The sequence below is a fragment of the Sminthopsis crassicaudata genome, chromosome 1 (genome assembly GCF_048593235.1).
Source record: "Sminthopsis crassicaudata isolate SCR6 chromosome 1, ASM4859323v1, whole genome shotgun sequence".
Lineage (NCBI taxonomy): Eukaryota > Metazoa > Chordata > Mammalia > Dasyuromorphia > Dasyuridae > Sminthopsis > Sminthopsis crassicaudata.
Genome location: NC_133617.1, coordinates 672,515,583 through 672,531,869, shown reverse-complemented (window position 1 = coordinate 672,531,869; position 16,287 = coordinate 672,515,583). Strand labels below are relative to the sequence as shown.

The 16,287-nt window shown below is 38.4% G+C and overlaps 1 protein-coding gene across 5 annotated transcripts in view; it reads right to left on the bottom strand.

The window, feature by feature from the left end:
• Positions 1-15,579, bottom strand: part of DOCK3 (dedicator of cytokinesis 3) — a 499,318-nt gene extending 483,739 nt beyond the window's left edge. For 4 of the 5 annotated variants that reach the window (XM_074283356.1, XM_074283357.1, XM_074283358.1 and 1 more), the window contains exon 1: positions 15,378-15,579. In XM_074283356.1, the coding sequence (XP_074139457.1) occupies positions 15,378-15,414 (37 nt within the window). In that variant the 5' untranslated portion in view covers positions 15,415-15,579. The remainder of the gene's footprint in view (positions 1-15,377) is intronic. The other variant, XM_074283360.1, reaches the window with a different exon arrangement.
• Positions 15,580-16,287: the final 708 nt, after the last annotated feature.

The window sequence follows — 16,287 nt, the reverse complement described above, 5'->3', positions numbered from 1 at the left end:
ACCTTTTAAAGAACACAATGTCAACTTTTAATTGAAACTCCCTCCTCATTCTCCTTCTCTTCATTTTCTATTCCTCCTCTTTTCCTTAAGCAATTCTCTTCCAGAGATTTGATTGGAATTGTTCCTCCACTAGGTTGACCTACCGTTGGAATATCAGATTATAAATTAGCCTAAACTTTTAGTAGATAGTTTCAAGAGATGTCTAGGAACTGCTCACACCTAATTTTCAGTTTGATTGATTGATCCCTTAATGAAATCCAAAACATTCTCATTTGATAAACTGATTTCCTGACTCTAACCAATTTCCTAATGCTAAATGAATATTATTAACCCTACTCTATGTGGACCAACACTCTTATGATTCCTGTCTCTCCTAAATGATATATTCTTCAGTCTCTTAAAGTCTGATTTCTGTTCTGTAGATTATTTAATTCAAAGGAAAAAACCTGCCCTTTTCATTTTAAAGATAAGAATACTGATCCCCAGAAAGTTAATTATTGAATATTACATGATTAAACGTTAGAACCAGAAAAGACCTTAAAAGTTTTCTATTATAATCCTTTCACTTTACAGATAAGAAAAATAAGTTTTAGAGAAGTTAAATGGAATTCATCCAAGATCATAAAGTAGTGAATGACAGAACAAGATTTTAACCCAATCACCAACTTCATTCTTTGCACAACAACATGAAGCACTCCACATGTATCATGGTGGTGATATGTAAAAGCAGAGCTGAAAGTAAAGTTCAAGGCTCCTGATGATCTCTTTGATGACTTATCTTTGAAGTTACTCCCGACTTACTTGTTTTCAAATCTAATGGTGTGTTCTATGGAACTCCTGCAGGATCTGACCCTGTGACTGCCCCTCCTTAATGAAAGTAGCTTCTCTCTTGGACTCATGACACCACACTTTTCCAGTTCTTCAATTCAATGAGCATTTATTAAGCTCATTTTATGTTTGGATGCTCTCTGTCCTGGGGACAAACATAAAAATAAAAATGTCCTAACCCTCAAGGAACATACATTTTAGATGGAAGGAAGTCAAACACAGATAAATAAGTTTACTTGAATTCGAGGTAGTATGGTATAATAACACAATAGGAGAAATCAGGGCAGGTGGTGTAAAAGCAACATCCTCTCCCATACAGACTATAATAGTTTGTTTTTTTCTCCTTTCATCTTTAAGTTTTGAATGGTCCAAGGAAGTAAGGCTTAAACAACTGAGGTTCCTTCCTGACTACCTAACTATAAAGGACCAGAGGACAGGAGGTAGGGGGGAGGGGATTTTTTATTAAGCATCTATGTCACAATCAGCACTTTGCTGAGTACATTACAAATATTATCTCTTCTGACTCTCACAACAACACTGAGGGAGGAAGAGGTTAAACGACTTATTAAGGCTCACACAGCTAGGAAATGTCTGACGCCAGACTCTAAGACTAATATTCTACCCACTGTGCCACTTTGATCAGCAGGCCATCATCATAGGGATAAAGGCAGAGAATGACACTCAATTGAATTAATACTAAATCCTTACTGAATATACTTCCCATTCATTAAGTAAGTCTTCTCCATTAGCTGCTAGCTGATTATTTCATTTCAAAATCAAACCTGAACCAGCCGGCCAGCCTCAATCTTTCTCATAATAGTTAGTGTAAGTGGGGACCTGGGCAGACTTTTGCAAAAGAAGGGATTTGAACTGAGTTTTGAAATAAGCAAGAAAGGAAATAGAAATGAAGAATGAAAGAATGACAGATATGGGAGACAGTAAGGAGAAAAGCTTTGATTCAGGAGATGTGTATTAAGTTCAAGGAACAAAAGGACCAATGTTATTGAACTATAGAATTCATGGAAAAGAGTAAAGTGCAAAAAGACTAGAAAAACAGAAAGGTTCCAGACTTCTATAGATTCCACACTTTTATATTTGACTCTGTATATAGAGAGGTGACATGGTCAGACCTGTGCTTTAGGAGAATCAATTTTACAACTAAATGGAGGCTGGACTTGATGGAAAGATACTTGAGGCTGGAAGAACAATCAGAAGAGTATTGCTAGAGCAGGGGTAAACTGATGATAATTTGCAATAGGACAGAGGTTGTGTGAATGAAAAGACAAAGGATAGGAGACATATATAGACAGAAATTACAAGACTTAGCAATAATTTGGATATGTGGATAGGTTAGAGTGAGGAAGCCTGGAGCATTGATAGGATAATAGTGCCCTCAACAGTTTTAGGGAAGTTGTTCAGAGGGGAGAGTCAAGGGAGAAAGATAATGAGGTTAGCTTTGGAAATGCTCATAGGATATCCAGTTCAAGATGTCCAATAGGTAGTGGTTGGTTTAAGACTAGAGGTTAGGAGAGATCAAAAGAAAAATAGGAAAAATGGATATATAAATTTGGAAATTTTATACATACATATATGTGTACATATATTTGTGTATACATATAATTTATATCAACATAGGTAGCTGATGAGAGTCTAAAAATAGAAGAGAAAGAGATAGGATAAGTAGCCTTTGCTAGATCTTTACTTCATCATCATTATTATAATATTCCAGTTCTATTATAGCATTATCCTAAGTCTGCAGAAATCTCTCCCATAGTCCAGCAGCCTTCTCACCTTGGAAGAAGCCTCTGAACCTAAGGTATTCTCATCCTGAAAGATCCTTCTACCATAGAGATCCCTTCCTTTAACTGGTGAGTTCTTCCTAGAATTTCCATTTTGAGGAAGTTTCCAGGCCAGCAATGTTCCTCTACTCTAAACTCCCCTAGCCCAGCTTCTGACTGCTTCATCATGTCTCTGTGTAAATAGCTTCTTTACCCCATCAGAATGTAAGCTCATCCCTTACAGATCTCATGAGAAACAAGATGAAGGACTAGATACTTTCTCTTATCCCTAAGACCTCTCAAATCTCTCCAAAACAAATTATGTACCAAAGAAAAAACAATTTCCCCGGACCTCATTGTCTAAGATACTCAGAATTCTAAAAAGGGTTAAAACATCGAACTGACTTTCACTGATTCTGATCTCACTCAAGACCCCTCCTCTACCTCCTGTGCTACAAGCAGAGGCTGCACTAGCCAACCCAAGGATCCAACCCCATGCCTGCTTCCCTGTTCCAGGAAGACCCTGGCTCCAGGCTTCAGGAGTTCATTCAGATATGATGAACAACTTAACTAGCTCAGTTACTAGCCTTCAGGAGTAAAAGCCTGCTTGGGGGAAGGGAGTGGTCCCCACTTCTATAGCACCAATGCCACAAAGCTCTGACGTGTCACTGCCAAGGTGGACAATCATGTACAATAGAGAAGTTCTCTGCTGGTGCTGGGTCAGGGAACTGAGCCAAACAGAAAACAGAAAAGGATGGAGGGAGTGGAGCTGTGTGGCACTCCACTAAGCCTGAGGGAAAAGAGCTCAACATCCAGCTGGGGTCAGAGACCTAAGCTGGGGAACTGTGAATTGCCCAGTGTTGAAAGAGTCTGAAAGAAACACTTTGAGATCCAGCCACTAAAGAAACTATCTTCAGAGAGGACAGTCAGAATGTAAATAGGAGAAAATAAAGAGGAAAAAGAAAAGATTGAAATTGCCAAAGATCCCAGGGGAAAGAAAACTCAAAAGACATTTAACAAAAGCTGTTAAAACCATTGAGAAAGCATTAACAATAGAAGGAAATGTGGTCTCCAGATCTAGTAAATGAGTTCAGGCATCTGTGAATAAATATGGCAAAACAAAGGAAAATGATTCAATATTTGATGAGACAGAAGACCCTGTGGAAGATGAAGATAACATGGAACTACAACAAAATCATCCAGAATGGTTCAAAAGAGATGAGAGATGAAAGCAAAATTACACCTTGAATAGCAAAAACAATAGAAAGAATAGAAAAACTGGAATCTGCAATGGCAAGTCTCACAAAAAAAGTGAAGAACAATCGTGAACAAAAGAAGCAAAAAAACACAATAACTTTTAAAGAAAATATAAGCAAAACATACGAATCTTAAAGACAGAGCATCATATAGACAATCTAAGGATCTTAGGTCTCCTAGAAGAACACAACAGGACAAAAAAAACATTAACATCACAATGTAAGAAATAATAGAACTCAGAACTTCTGAACATAGAAAATGAAATACCAATTGAAAGAATTCAAAGATCATCTCCAGAGAGGGGAAAAAACCTAAGACTACAAACTCCAACACATATAATGGTTAAATTTAATAATTCTAATAAAAATAATTATTGCTCAAGTGATTAGGAGAAAAACCTTTAAATACTAGGGAAAGGGAATGATAATTCGAGGCCACAAGAAAATATAGGCAGAAATGTAATAATGTGTTCCAAAGAGCAATAGAACTCAGGATACAGTCCAAGGTGACCAAAACTGCAAATCTAACCATAATCATAAATGAAAAAAATGGTCATTAAATAATAAAGATGTTTTTGAAACAGTTTTAGAAAAAAAAACAGAACTGAAGAGATCATCTGCTTTTCAAAGAAGCAGCCAAGGACAATAATAGCAGCAAAGTAACATCAGAAACCAGTAAGACAAAGAGACAAAAGTGGAGGTAACAGTAAAGAAGCAGGTAAAAGGGATGCAGGAAGGTGCAATTAGGTAGCACAGTGGGTATAGCACTGGGACTTCATGAAAAGTATCTGGCAACACTGTTCCTATAGGGAAATAATTTTTTCAGGGGGACTTTATTACAAGATTGGAAGGTACATTAAAAGGGGGAAGGGAGCAGAAAAATAGGGAGTAATGTATAATATGATCAAATCAAGTACTAGCAATAAGGGCACAATAACACCTAAGGTATCATAAAGCAAAGCACCCACAAACTGAGGAGAGGGGGGAGAAAAAGATTGAAAAGGAGGAAAAGGAAGGAGATCTTGCTTTGGTGATTACACTGACCAGAGATGAAAAGAGATGATCTGAGAAGGGGGAAGGAGCCCTCTACTGAGTGAAGCCTGGGGCACTTAGTGTTTGAAACGTCTATAGGTTCCACCTCAGGAAGGAGTAGGCTGGATTTTCTGGGAACTGACACTTGGAGAAGTGGGAGAGTATGGACAAGGGAAGAGATTTTGAAGCAAATAGTGGGGGAGAAGTAGCCATGGCAAGGGAGCAATGAGAAAAGGACTCTCCCATGAGGACCATCCTGATACCTGCAGTAAAGGGCAATGTTCTGAGACACAATAGAAAAGAGGAAACTGTGGGGCACACCCTACAAGGCTGTGGCAAAAAGCACTTAGAGGGAAAAGTCTGAAATGTATACCTTGTAAGTTTTGATTGCACAAGAAATACAGCGAAAAAAGAAACTCCAGATAATTACAGGGTCATGAATCAGAAAATGATGTTCTAGATCAGACAAAAAGAAAAAATGAATAATAAAGTGAATAAAGTCCTTTTTGGAGAGGGGCACAAAAAGTAAAATTTAAAACACATGTGAACTAAACTCATTGAAATGGAGAAAAAGGAGAAATATACTTGATTAACTAGGAAGAAAAAAGAGGGACTAATAAGAAAAACCCCAAAGGGAAAGTGGTAACAAAGAAGAAGAGGGGGTTAGGAATAAAGGAAAGAGAGATAATGGGAACAGAGCCACCTCAAAAAAAGAACAAGGTACAATAAATGGAGGAACATAGTACTATGTTTATAGCAGAAAAAAGAAAAATCATAACTTGAAAAGATATTGGGAACAGATGGAGGAAAATATAAACCTAAGTCCCATAACTTTAAATGTGAGTGGATTAAACAATCCAATAAAATGAAGAAGAGTGACAGATTTGGATAAGAAAACACAACCCTACAATCTGTTGCTTATAAGAAACACATAAAACATAAAAACATACACAAAATAAAACAGAGGATAGAAAAAATTATTGTGCATCAAGAGAACCCAAAAAACCATGAATTGTAATCATGCTGACAAAGCAAAAACATTCAAAAATAAATAAGAAAACTACATTATGCTGAAAAGAACCATAGACAATAAACCAATATCGGCAATAAACTTAGATATTCCAAATACCTTTCCACCCAATTTATAAAGGAAAGCAAACTTGAGCTATAAGAAAATAAATAGTAACCTAAAAGTGACAAGAAAATTCAATATCTCTCTTAGTTTTGGAAAAAATCTGACATAAAAATAAATGAAAGGGAAAATATAGAACCAAACAAATTTCTGGGAAAATGAGTTTTTTCAAAACTTAAGGAATCTTCTAAATGGTACAGCAAAAGAATATATATATTTTTTTCTGCACCAATAGATATTTTACAAAGACTAACTGTATTTGAGGGCACTGTGATATTTCAAACAAATTTCAAACAAAAAAACAAAAAAAAAACCAGTTAATCCATCCCTTATAGATCGTAAAACAATAAAAGTAATAATTGGTTCAGCGATTACAAACAAAAGATACGGACCCAAATTAAGATGTAACAATGAAATACTAAATAAATGGATCAAAGAACTAATCATAGAAATAATTAATAACTATGTAAAAGAAAAATATGATAAAACAACATACCAAAATTTCTGGGATACAACAAAGCAATACACAGGGAGAAAATCATGTCCTAACAAATATATCGTGTATGTATGTATGTACTTGTGTCTGCATGTATATATGGAATATAAGTAAAATGTATATTAAATAAATAAAATGAAAAAGAGGACTTCATGAGGCCTCAGAGGTCATGTAAATGTGAGAAAAGAGAGCTGTGACTTTTTTTATTTCCAACTTTGATAGAAGGAAAAGCTTCTGTATAATTAAAGATTGCCCAACAGTATAACCAACTGTTCATAGAGGTGATGAGTTGCCCTTCAACAGTGGTCCTTAAGCATCCCATCATGTATTTTTAAATGGATCCTTAGCAATGGGTTAGATCACATAAGAAGCCTCTGATATTCTTTTTGACTGAGATTTTATGATTACTTACCTAATGAAATTTAAATATGAATCTAAAACTCTCTCTCACTGCAAATAACTTCTGTGCTCTAGGAACAAATGGAACAATCCTAATCTCTCCCACAAGAAGGGTTTACAAACACTTGGATATAGCTATGGTCTTCTCTTCTCCAGATTAAAGATCTTGAAGTCATTCAGCTAATATTACTTCATCAAGGGTCCTTCACCACATTGGTTGCCTTTCTCAAATGCTTTCCAGCTTATCAAAATCTACCTAAAACAATACTCCAGATACGATGTGATCAAGGTAAAGTACTTCAAGACTATTATCACCCAAGACCTCTTGGAGCAGCCTAAGCTTACATTAGCTTTTTTGGCTACTGCTATATCACACTAATGACTCACATTGATTTTGTCATTTACTAAATCTGTTGATTAACTCTAATTTATTCTATTTGCATGAATTGTTTCTATATTGTTTACTCCCTTGAAGTGTGAGTTCCTTATTACACTCAGCACTTTGGTTAGCAGATAATAGGTTTTCATAAATGCTCGTTGATTTGGCATTACTTGCCACTAAAATCCTTAGATCTTTTTTTAATCTAATTGATATCTTGCCATACTTCTTAAAGCTTGTACAAATAGTTGATTTTTTTGAACTCTAAAGAAAATAAGTGAAGAATTTCATTGTTTTTATTAAATTTAGTTTATAGTTCTAGTCAGATGAGATATTTTTAGATCCAATGTATCTGGGAACTCTACTAGTTTGGTATAACTTGGAAATTTGTTAAATACTTCATCTGTGCTTCTTGGCTTCTCTGAAAAGTTCTTCTTACTTCAAATCTCAACTAAAATCTCCCTTCTTTAAAAAGCCTTTCCCAGGGGTAATAATGTAGTGTAGTGGATAGAGCACCAGTCCTGACATCAGGAGGACTTGAGTTCAAATCTATCCTCAGATACTTTTAACACTTCTTAGCTTGTGACTTTGGGCAAGTCACTTGTTCCTAGCTGCCTCAGCAAAAAAAGAAAAACAAAACCTTTCCCACTATTCCTTAGTTTTAAAATCTTCCCCCTGAGATTACCCCAACTATTACCAGGTATCTATAACACAGATGTAAATATAGATAGATATATTTTTTTGCTTGTACAAAGTTGTTTACATATTGACTTCTCAATAGACTATAAGCTCCTTGATAGTAGGGACTTTTGTTCATTTGCCAGTCCCTCTATTCCTACTACTTAGGACAGAATATGGCATGTAGTAGGGGATTAATATATGTTAGCCAATAATAATTGATTGATCTATATTTTTATGCAAGTCATGGCTATAATATTTCAACAGTATCTGGCAAATAAGAGATCCCTAAACATTCCATTAGACACTTTCCAAACTGACATTAAGCCATGAATAGTTTCATCAACATTAAATTCTCCACTGCCAGCTCAGCCTCAAACCTACTCAATCAGCACACTGATTTGCTCCATCTTCCTGTATTAATTTGTTCCACCTTCCTGTATTAATTTGTTCCACTTCTACCCACCAAGACAGTAGCCTCCTTTTCCTACCCTTCAGCATTTTCCATTACCCCTTTATACTTTGTCTTCCCCTACGGAAATTGAGAGCAAGGGCTATCTTGTTTTTTTTTTTCTTTTTATGTGCCCAAAAGTTAGCATAGTATCTTGTAGAGTAAATACTTAATAAATTCTTTTGTATCTAATCATGCTCTGTGGAAGCTTTAGGTATTAATTCCCAATTGAATCTCTTGGTTTGGACATGTATAAAAATTTTGGTTTCTATTACCATCAATTAGTTCCCTTCAAAAGCCCTAATTTATAGAGAAATGCAAATTAAGACAACTCTAGGTTACCATCTCACACCTCTCAGATTAGCTAAAAAGAAGAAAAGATTGAGATAAATGGAAAACTGGGACATTAAGTCATAATTGGTGAAGTTGTGAAATAATCCAACTATCTGCAAAGCAATTTGGAACTCTGCCCAGAGGCTATAGAACTGTACACATCTTTTGATCCAGCAGTTTTAATCCTGAGTCTATATGACAAAGAAATCAGAAAAGAGGGGAAAGGACCCATATGTGCAAAAATGAATTAGAACCTAAGTAGATGGGGAATGGCTGAACAAATTATGGTATATAAATGTAATGGAATATAATTGTTCTATGAGAAATGGTGAGGAAGCTGATTTCAGAAAAGCCTGGAAAGACTTACATGAACTGAAGCTGGGTGAAGTAAGCAAAACATAATTCATAGATTATATAACTATCAATTGTGAGGGACTTGGCTCTTGAATAAGAAGTGATTCAAAGTCATTTCAATAGACTTGGGATGGAAAATGCTATCTGTATCCAGAGAGAATTATGGAAATTGAATGTGGATTGAAGCATTGTATTTTCACTTTTTTTTTTTTTGTTTAGTTGGTTTTTTTTCTTGTGTTTTTTACCTTTTGGTCTGATATTTCTTGTACAACATGACAAATATATAAATATGTTTAAAAGGATTGCACACATTTAATCTATATGCTTGCCGTCTTTGGAGTGGGGAGAAAAAGGAAGGAAGAACAAAAATTTGGAACACAAAGTCTTAAAAAATGCATGTTGAAAACTATTTTACATGTATCTGGAAAAATTAAATATTAGTGAAAAAAATCTTTTAAGAAAAGAAATACATTTAAAAAATCAAAAGCCCTAATTTATAATCTGGGAAAGTTAAAAACATTTGACTCAACAACAATGGCAACTAACTAAAAGACTGAATTACACAAGTTGTTATTTTTTCCACAACATTTGCAAATAATAACATTTATTAGCGGGCTTTGCAGTTTTTAGGGCTTCCATTATTTTCTTTTTTAAATTACCATAGGTACTTTCTCTTGGAAGAATTTTAATAAATACTGGTTCAATGAGTTACCAATGCAACTCTTATGATCTGCAGATGCATGAACTCAGTGCCATAATAAGCACATGATACCTTTGTCTTCAAGAGTTTAGTCCACTATCCATTTACTCTTCCTTTTGAATATTTTTTTCTCCAGCCAGCCTAAATTTTTGTAATAAAAACTGAATCTCTTTTTCAGGTTATATCTTTTTAATTTAAAAAAATTTTATTTTGGAGGGAAAATGAGTGAATAGAATCAAGTAACCCCGCCAAGTCTTCCTGTTCAGTAACCAAGTAGGGCTTAGTCACTACCTCTGGGTACCACATTCTACTCAATTTACTAGGCAAAGTGGATCATAGGATCTGGAACTAAAAATAAGGAATCACATAAGTCATTTACTCAAACCCCCTCATTTTACAGATAAGGAAACTGAGACCCAGAAAGACTCAATGACTTTCCCTTAGTCACACTAGTAGTAAATATCAAAGTCATGATTTGTACCTAAATCTAAATCCAGTGCCAAGAGCCCTGGACCATACAATGTGATTTTTAAGGGAAAGAAGAAGAAAGGCACTAACATCAAGAAGATTTTTTAAAAGCCTAAGATAGAAGCTGGTACTAGCCCTTTCCCCAGATCTAATCCTTGGGAGCTGACTCTAGAAAGAAATGAGTTATTCTAGAAAAAATACATGGGAAGAAAGTACAATCCAGGTTAGAGAAACAGCCAGTACAAAGACTTGGGAGATACAGTGCCAAATACAAAGAACAGCAAGATCAGATTGTTTCGAGAGTGTACATGAAGAAGAATACTGAGATTAGAAAAAAATGGATAGATTCAGATGGAAAAGAATTTTGAAGCCAAACAGACGAATCTATATTTAATCCTGGAGACAATAAGGAACCACTGTAGTTTACTGACCACTAATCAAGGAAAAGGGGAAAATTATGGCGGTAAAAAGGCCATAGAAGGTCATTTTCAGTAACAACAACAACAAAAGCAAATCTCTACATCAACAACACTGTCATGAGAAAAAGCTAAAAATTTGAAATAAGTGAGTTACTATTTCTAAGTTGATAGATTTAAAGGAAAATCATGGAAAGAGATGCAAGCTTAAGGAAATAGATGAGTTTTCTCACCTAATCTGCTTAGAGCCTTCTTACAAGATATAAAATAGAAAGAGGGAGGAAGGGGGGTTTTCTAGGCATGTAGGGCAGCAAGGACAAAAGCAAAACCTAAAAATAGATAAGAAAATATTAGTATCTGGTTTATGAATACAATTTATGCACTTCAATATACACTATGTATATGTTATCGAGGAAGAGAAAAAATAAGTTGGGAAAAAATAAGATGGCCATATATGAAATTGGACATTGCATTTTCATTTTCAAGAAAAAAAACTGAAGAAGATAGCTGTTAAAAAAAAAAAAAAACTAAAAAGGATTCACACATATTGAGATATATAGACATTTTCCCAATTGGTGGTTAAAGGATCCAGGCAGGCTCACATAATAAGAGCAACAAGATAAAAAGCATGCAGCCTGCATTGTCACTCCTTTCTTTCTTTTAGCAAGGCAATTGGGCTTTGGTGATTTGCCCAGAATCACACAGCTAGGGAGTGTTAAGAGTCTGAGGCTGGATTTGAACTTTAGGGCTGGTGCTCTATCCACTGCACCATCTAGCTGCTCCAACTCTTATGATGTCATGAGCACACTGAATGAGCCTGGATGAAGGTCATATAAGAGGAGCAAACATGGCAGGGTTTCTAATCTTCATCATTAGAAGAAATAGACCCATCTTTTATATAAGTGTCAAAGTAATCATCCAAAGATTGAGATCTCTTCATGACACTCCCAGTTCAACAATTTCCAGTGGTTCCCTATGAACTTTAAGATAAAATATAAAATCCTTGGTTTGGCTTCTAAAACCCTTTCACAATAAGGCCTATTCAGATCTATTTCACATTCTTCCATACTCTACATTTCAATCAAATTGGTCTGTATCCTGAATTCTACATTGAACCTCTTTTCTTTTATATCTTTGCACAATCTGTCCCACATTCTTGGTCTGCAGACTCAACTCATCTTTGCCTCAGAGAACACTTATTTTCTTCTGGAGTTCAACGTAGGTACTATATCCTATGGGAAGTCCTTTCTGATTGTTTTAAATTTGCAAGGAATCTCTCTCTTTAGATTATTCTTTATTTACATGCCTGTGTAACTTCTGTTTTCCTTACCTGTAGAATATAAGTTTATTGAGAGGAGAGACTTTTTCATATCATACTTACATCCCTACCCCCAAATAGAATAACTTGTACGTAAAGCGTATTTAATAAATTCTTGGTGTTATTTCTACGAAAAAAAAAATCTCCTTTAAGTTCCAGTCAACTAGAAAATGAACTTTTGGGGAAAAAACCATTTGTAAGTCAATGAATGATTAAATTGAGAAGGGTATAGGAGAAAGAAAAGACCAGGAGGGGAAAAAGGCTTCTGGAAGAAAATAATGAGAATAGCACTTCCTTGGCAAAGAGTATTTAAATTACTTAAATTAGCTTAAAGAGGAGAGTCTCCCTCCTTCCCAGGGAACAGGTTCCTTTAGAGCCTGGTGTCATATATCCTAGAGCACTTTAGCAATCTGGTGAGGCCTCTGGGTCCTTTCTCAATAAATTTTTTAAAAATACTTGAAGGAAAGCCTATGTATATATTCAACTAGGAAAGAGTAGAGATAAAGACGTACTTAATTTTCTCATCCAAGTTCAGGGACCCCTCAAATATATCCACATATTTCAGGTACCATGAATCCCAGGTTAAAAACTCAAACCACAGAGAATGTCTTCCAAGTAATGATTTCATTCATTCAACAGACATTTCAGCAACACATATTGTGTGGTCAGCATTTTGCAATTCCAATCTAAGGAAGCAGTGGCTTTCTTAGTCCAGACTAATAAAGAAACATCAATAACCTTACCCCACCTTCTAGACAGTCTCAAATATTGAAATGCTTTAAGACATATAGCACACCAGATTAAAAAGCTTTTAATTGCTTTGTATAACATTGTGTTTTCTTTATGTACAAAAGAATCTTTACACAAACAGTAGTGATTCCAAAATAAGAAACAGAGTATGATCCACTACTTTAAGTATTAAAGATTAGTAGTTTATTCTTGAAACACTGTAAAATGAAAAATTAGTTTTAAGAACAAGTTTTAGAGTTGATAAATAAACAATCAACTCTTTTATTTCACCAAAATGTCTATTTTGTATGCAAGGAGATGCTTCAAGGCAAAGGGTGAAGTCTAGAGCTGGATCTTGGCCCTGCCTTCTTCCTCCAGTTCTCCGATGCCTTCTCAGCTGTCAGAGTGGAGGCAAAGGTCCCATTCTAGCTCCAGATGTATTTCCCCTTATTTCAACCCCCTTCCTGGTGACAACTATATTAGAATATATTACACACAAAAAACTTTCTGAAGTTGCATTTTTAAATAAAGTAAATCTCCTGTCAAAAAAACATTGGTTTTCCTATAATCATAATATTTCCAGTTTCCAAAGTGAAATTAGTGTTGTCATGGCACTTTGCCATAATCGAAACTTACAAAATGATATCACAACATACAATTTTATTAAAACTTTCCAAAATATTTGTTTTACTTCTGCCAATTTCATGCTTTTGAAGCTAATTTTAGCTGTATGTTAGTGTAAAACAAAAAATCAGACTTAAAAAGGTGATATGTATTAATTTATGGAAATATGTCATGAAACACATTTGTTTAAACAGATTTTTCATTTATAATAGAAGCATCAAAAAATAAGGTTGTAGCCTCAATATGTTAATGTGGCTTCAACAGAAAAACTGACAGGTGACACACATGACAAATTTGCAATAATTCAATAACGTATTCTTCTACATAACTGACATGCAATTAAAATAACACTACCTTGCTCCTAAAAACCCCAGATTTTGACATTAATTTTAAAACAGTATTTATACTTTTAGCCCAATTCAATTTTGAAAGAATTCTTTAGAGCTTGACTTAAATCTAGATTAAAGATGACCATAGAATAAGTAAAGCCAAAATGTTCGTTTCTTGTTTATGTTCTTTAAAGAGGTCTAAATATTTTAAAAAGCACTTGTTTCATTCAACACAATTCAACATTGCCACAGATGCAGAAGACTTTCTAAATATTTACATTTCTTTAGGAGAATATGAATGAAAAGGAATCAGCAAATCTTCACAATTTTTTGTATGCAGCAAACCGTCAATACTATAATCCTTTATTTTGATACCTAAAATCCAAAATAAACAAGCTCACCAGTTGGAGAATCTATAAAACTCAAGTGGAGAAAATATTGAGGCTAATCTTAAGAACCAAAGTACCATATTATTGAAGAGTTTGGTTTTTCTCTTGACAAAATTCCGATACCAAGCTTCATCAAAAGTGCTCCAAGCAAATTTCTCAGCAGTCACTGCCTGCACTGCCCATCAAGAGAATGCAGCTTAATCCAAAAAGCCTTACTAACTTTAAAAACGGCCATCGTACAAACACCACATTTCATTGTGTACTGTCTAATGTTTCTTTCTGTTCCTGGAAACAAGCACCTGCTCTTAGCACCGCATCGCTTGCGCCCCCTAAAGTCCCATTTCTCTGATTCACAAAGTCCCGCTCATCAAGATGATCAGAGGGAAGATTAAAATGGGGGGAAGAAAAAGAGGAAAAAATGCGCCGATTAATAGATTAAACCGGTGAGACAGAGTGATTATGTTTGCCGACTGGACGCTCGGAAAGCCCGGCTTCCCTATCGAAAGCAATAGTTGAAATGGATTTCTGAAATACTGGTGGACTGGAAATGCCAAGAGCCACCACCCCAGCAGACGATTTTCCGCCACACAGACCGCACCATGCCTGGTTTCAAACGCAGCCAGCGGCCGGTCCATCTCCCTCTCATCCTAACTCGAGGGCCGCAGCTGCCCCGCGACCTACGCCAGGAGCGGGGGGTGAGGGGGAAGCCTATAGAAGTGGAGGAGGAAAGTGGCGGGGTGGGGGGAGTAAGAGAAGAATCGTCAGGGCTGTGGCGGCTGAAGAACCGAACCAGGGGGCTGCAGATGTGACAGACGCAAACATCATGGTACAACACATGACAGGACTCCGAGATGCTGAGGCTGCTGATGCTGCCATCAGCTACATATGTACGAGTGCCATCCTCGCCTCTTCCTCTCCCCAAGCAATGGGGAACCATGCAACGCGCCCCCAAACACACACGCACACACGACACCCCCCCTCCACCCCCGCTCATAATACTCCGTCCTTCTCCAGCTCTCCCCCGCACACTCCTCTGCCCCTCCCCCTCACCCCTGCCAGCCGGAGGTGGGGAGGGGTCACTCCCTCTGACCCCCCAGCCTTGGGGCGGTGCAGAATGAGGGGTCACCCCAGAACCCCCACATCCCGAGGAAGGGGAGGAGGGGTCACTCCCCGTGGTGCCCCGCCGTTCCAGTCTCGGGGAGAGGGGAAGAGGGGTCATTCCGCTGACCGCCTCCCCCGCCAGGAGCCCGCTCAGGGGACAAGGGGTGGAGGAGGGGTCCGCACCTACCTACGCCGTATTTCTCCTCCTCGGTGGGGGTCCACATGGCCAGGCCGAAGGAGCCGCTTCCCCTGCGGGCTCAGCGCCGATCAACAGTTTCCCTGGGCGCGGGGGCGGCTGCCCGGGGCCGGGGCTGCCGCCGCTGATGCTGCTAATGCTGATGCTGAAGCCGCTGCCGCGGCTCCGGGGGCGGCTGGCAGCCCGGCTGGCTCCGGGCTGGGCTCTGGGCTCCTGCGCCCCGGCGGCGGCGGCGGTGGCGCACTCGGAGCCCGCCGGGGACGGCGAGCGGGCTGGCGGTCAGCGACTCATGCCGGACAGAATCCGAGGCCGGGCGGGATGGGGCGGGAGGAAGCGGAGGTGGAGAGCACCTCCGCGGGCTCCGGAGGGAGGAGTCTCCCGGCCCACCCCCCGGGCTCTCTCCCCCTCCCTCTAAAGCGGCTCCGCAGCTCCGGGTCCGCGCAGGCAAAGGACTCGCTCCCTCCCGGCAGGCAGCCGCCGCCGCTGCTGCTCCCTCTCTGGCTCCCGCTCCTCCTTCTCCTCTCTCCTCCGCTCTCCCCTCCTAGCGCCGCGGCTCCCTCACTCGGCAGGATCCTGCGCATGCGCTCCCCGACGCCTCGCGCGGGGTCTCGCGCACCCGGGCTCCTGCCTCTGGGACCCAGCACGCGACCCGGGGCCTCACACCTCCGCCTCCCGGCTCTCTCTTCCCTCCCCTCTCAGCTCTATCCCTTTTGCCTCCACTCCAATCGGAATAAAGGGAAATCCGCAGGAGGTGAGTCCCGCGGAGGCCCAAGAGAAGAGATGGTGACCTCGGGGGTCGTTCCAGAGCAACTGTCACTCTCCGCTCCCTGCCTCCTCCAGCCTCGTCCCGCAGACCCACACCCCTTCTTTGCACCCTCTGCCGCCCATATCGGCCACCTGT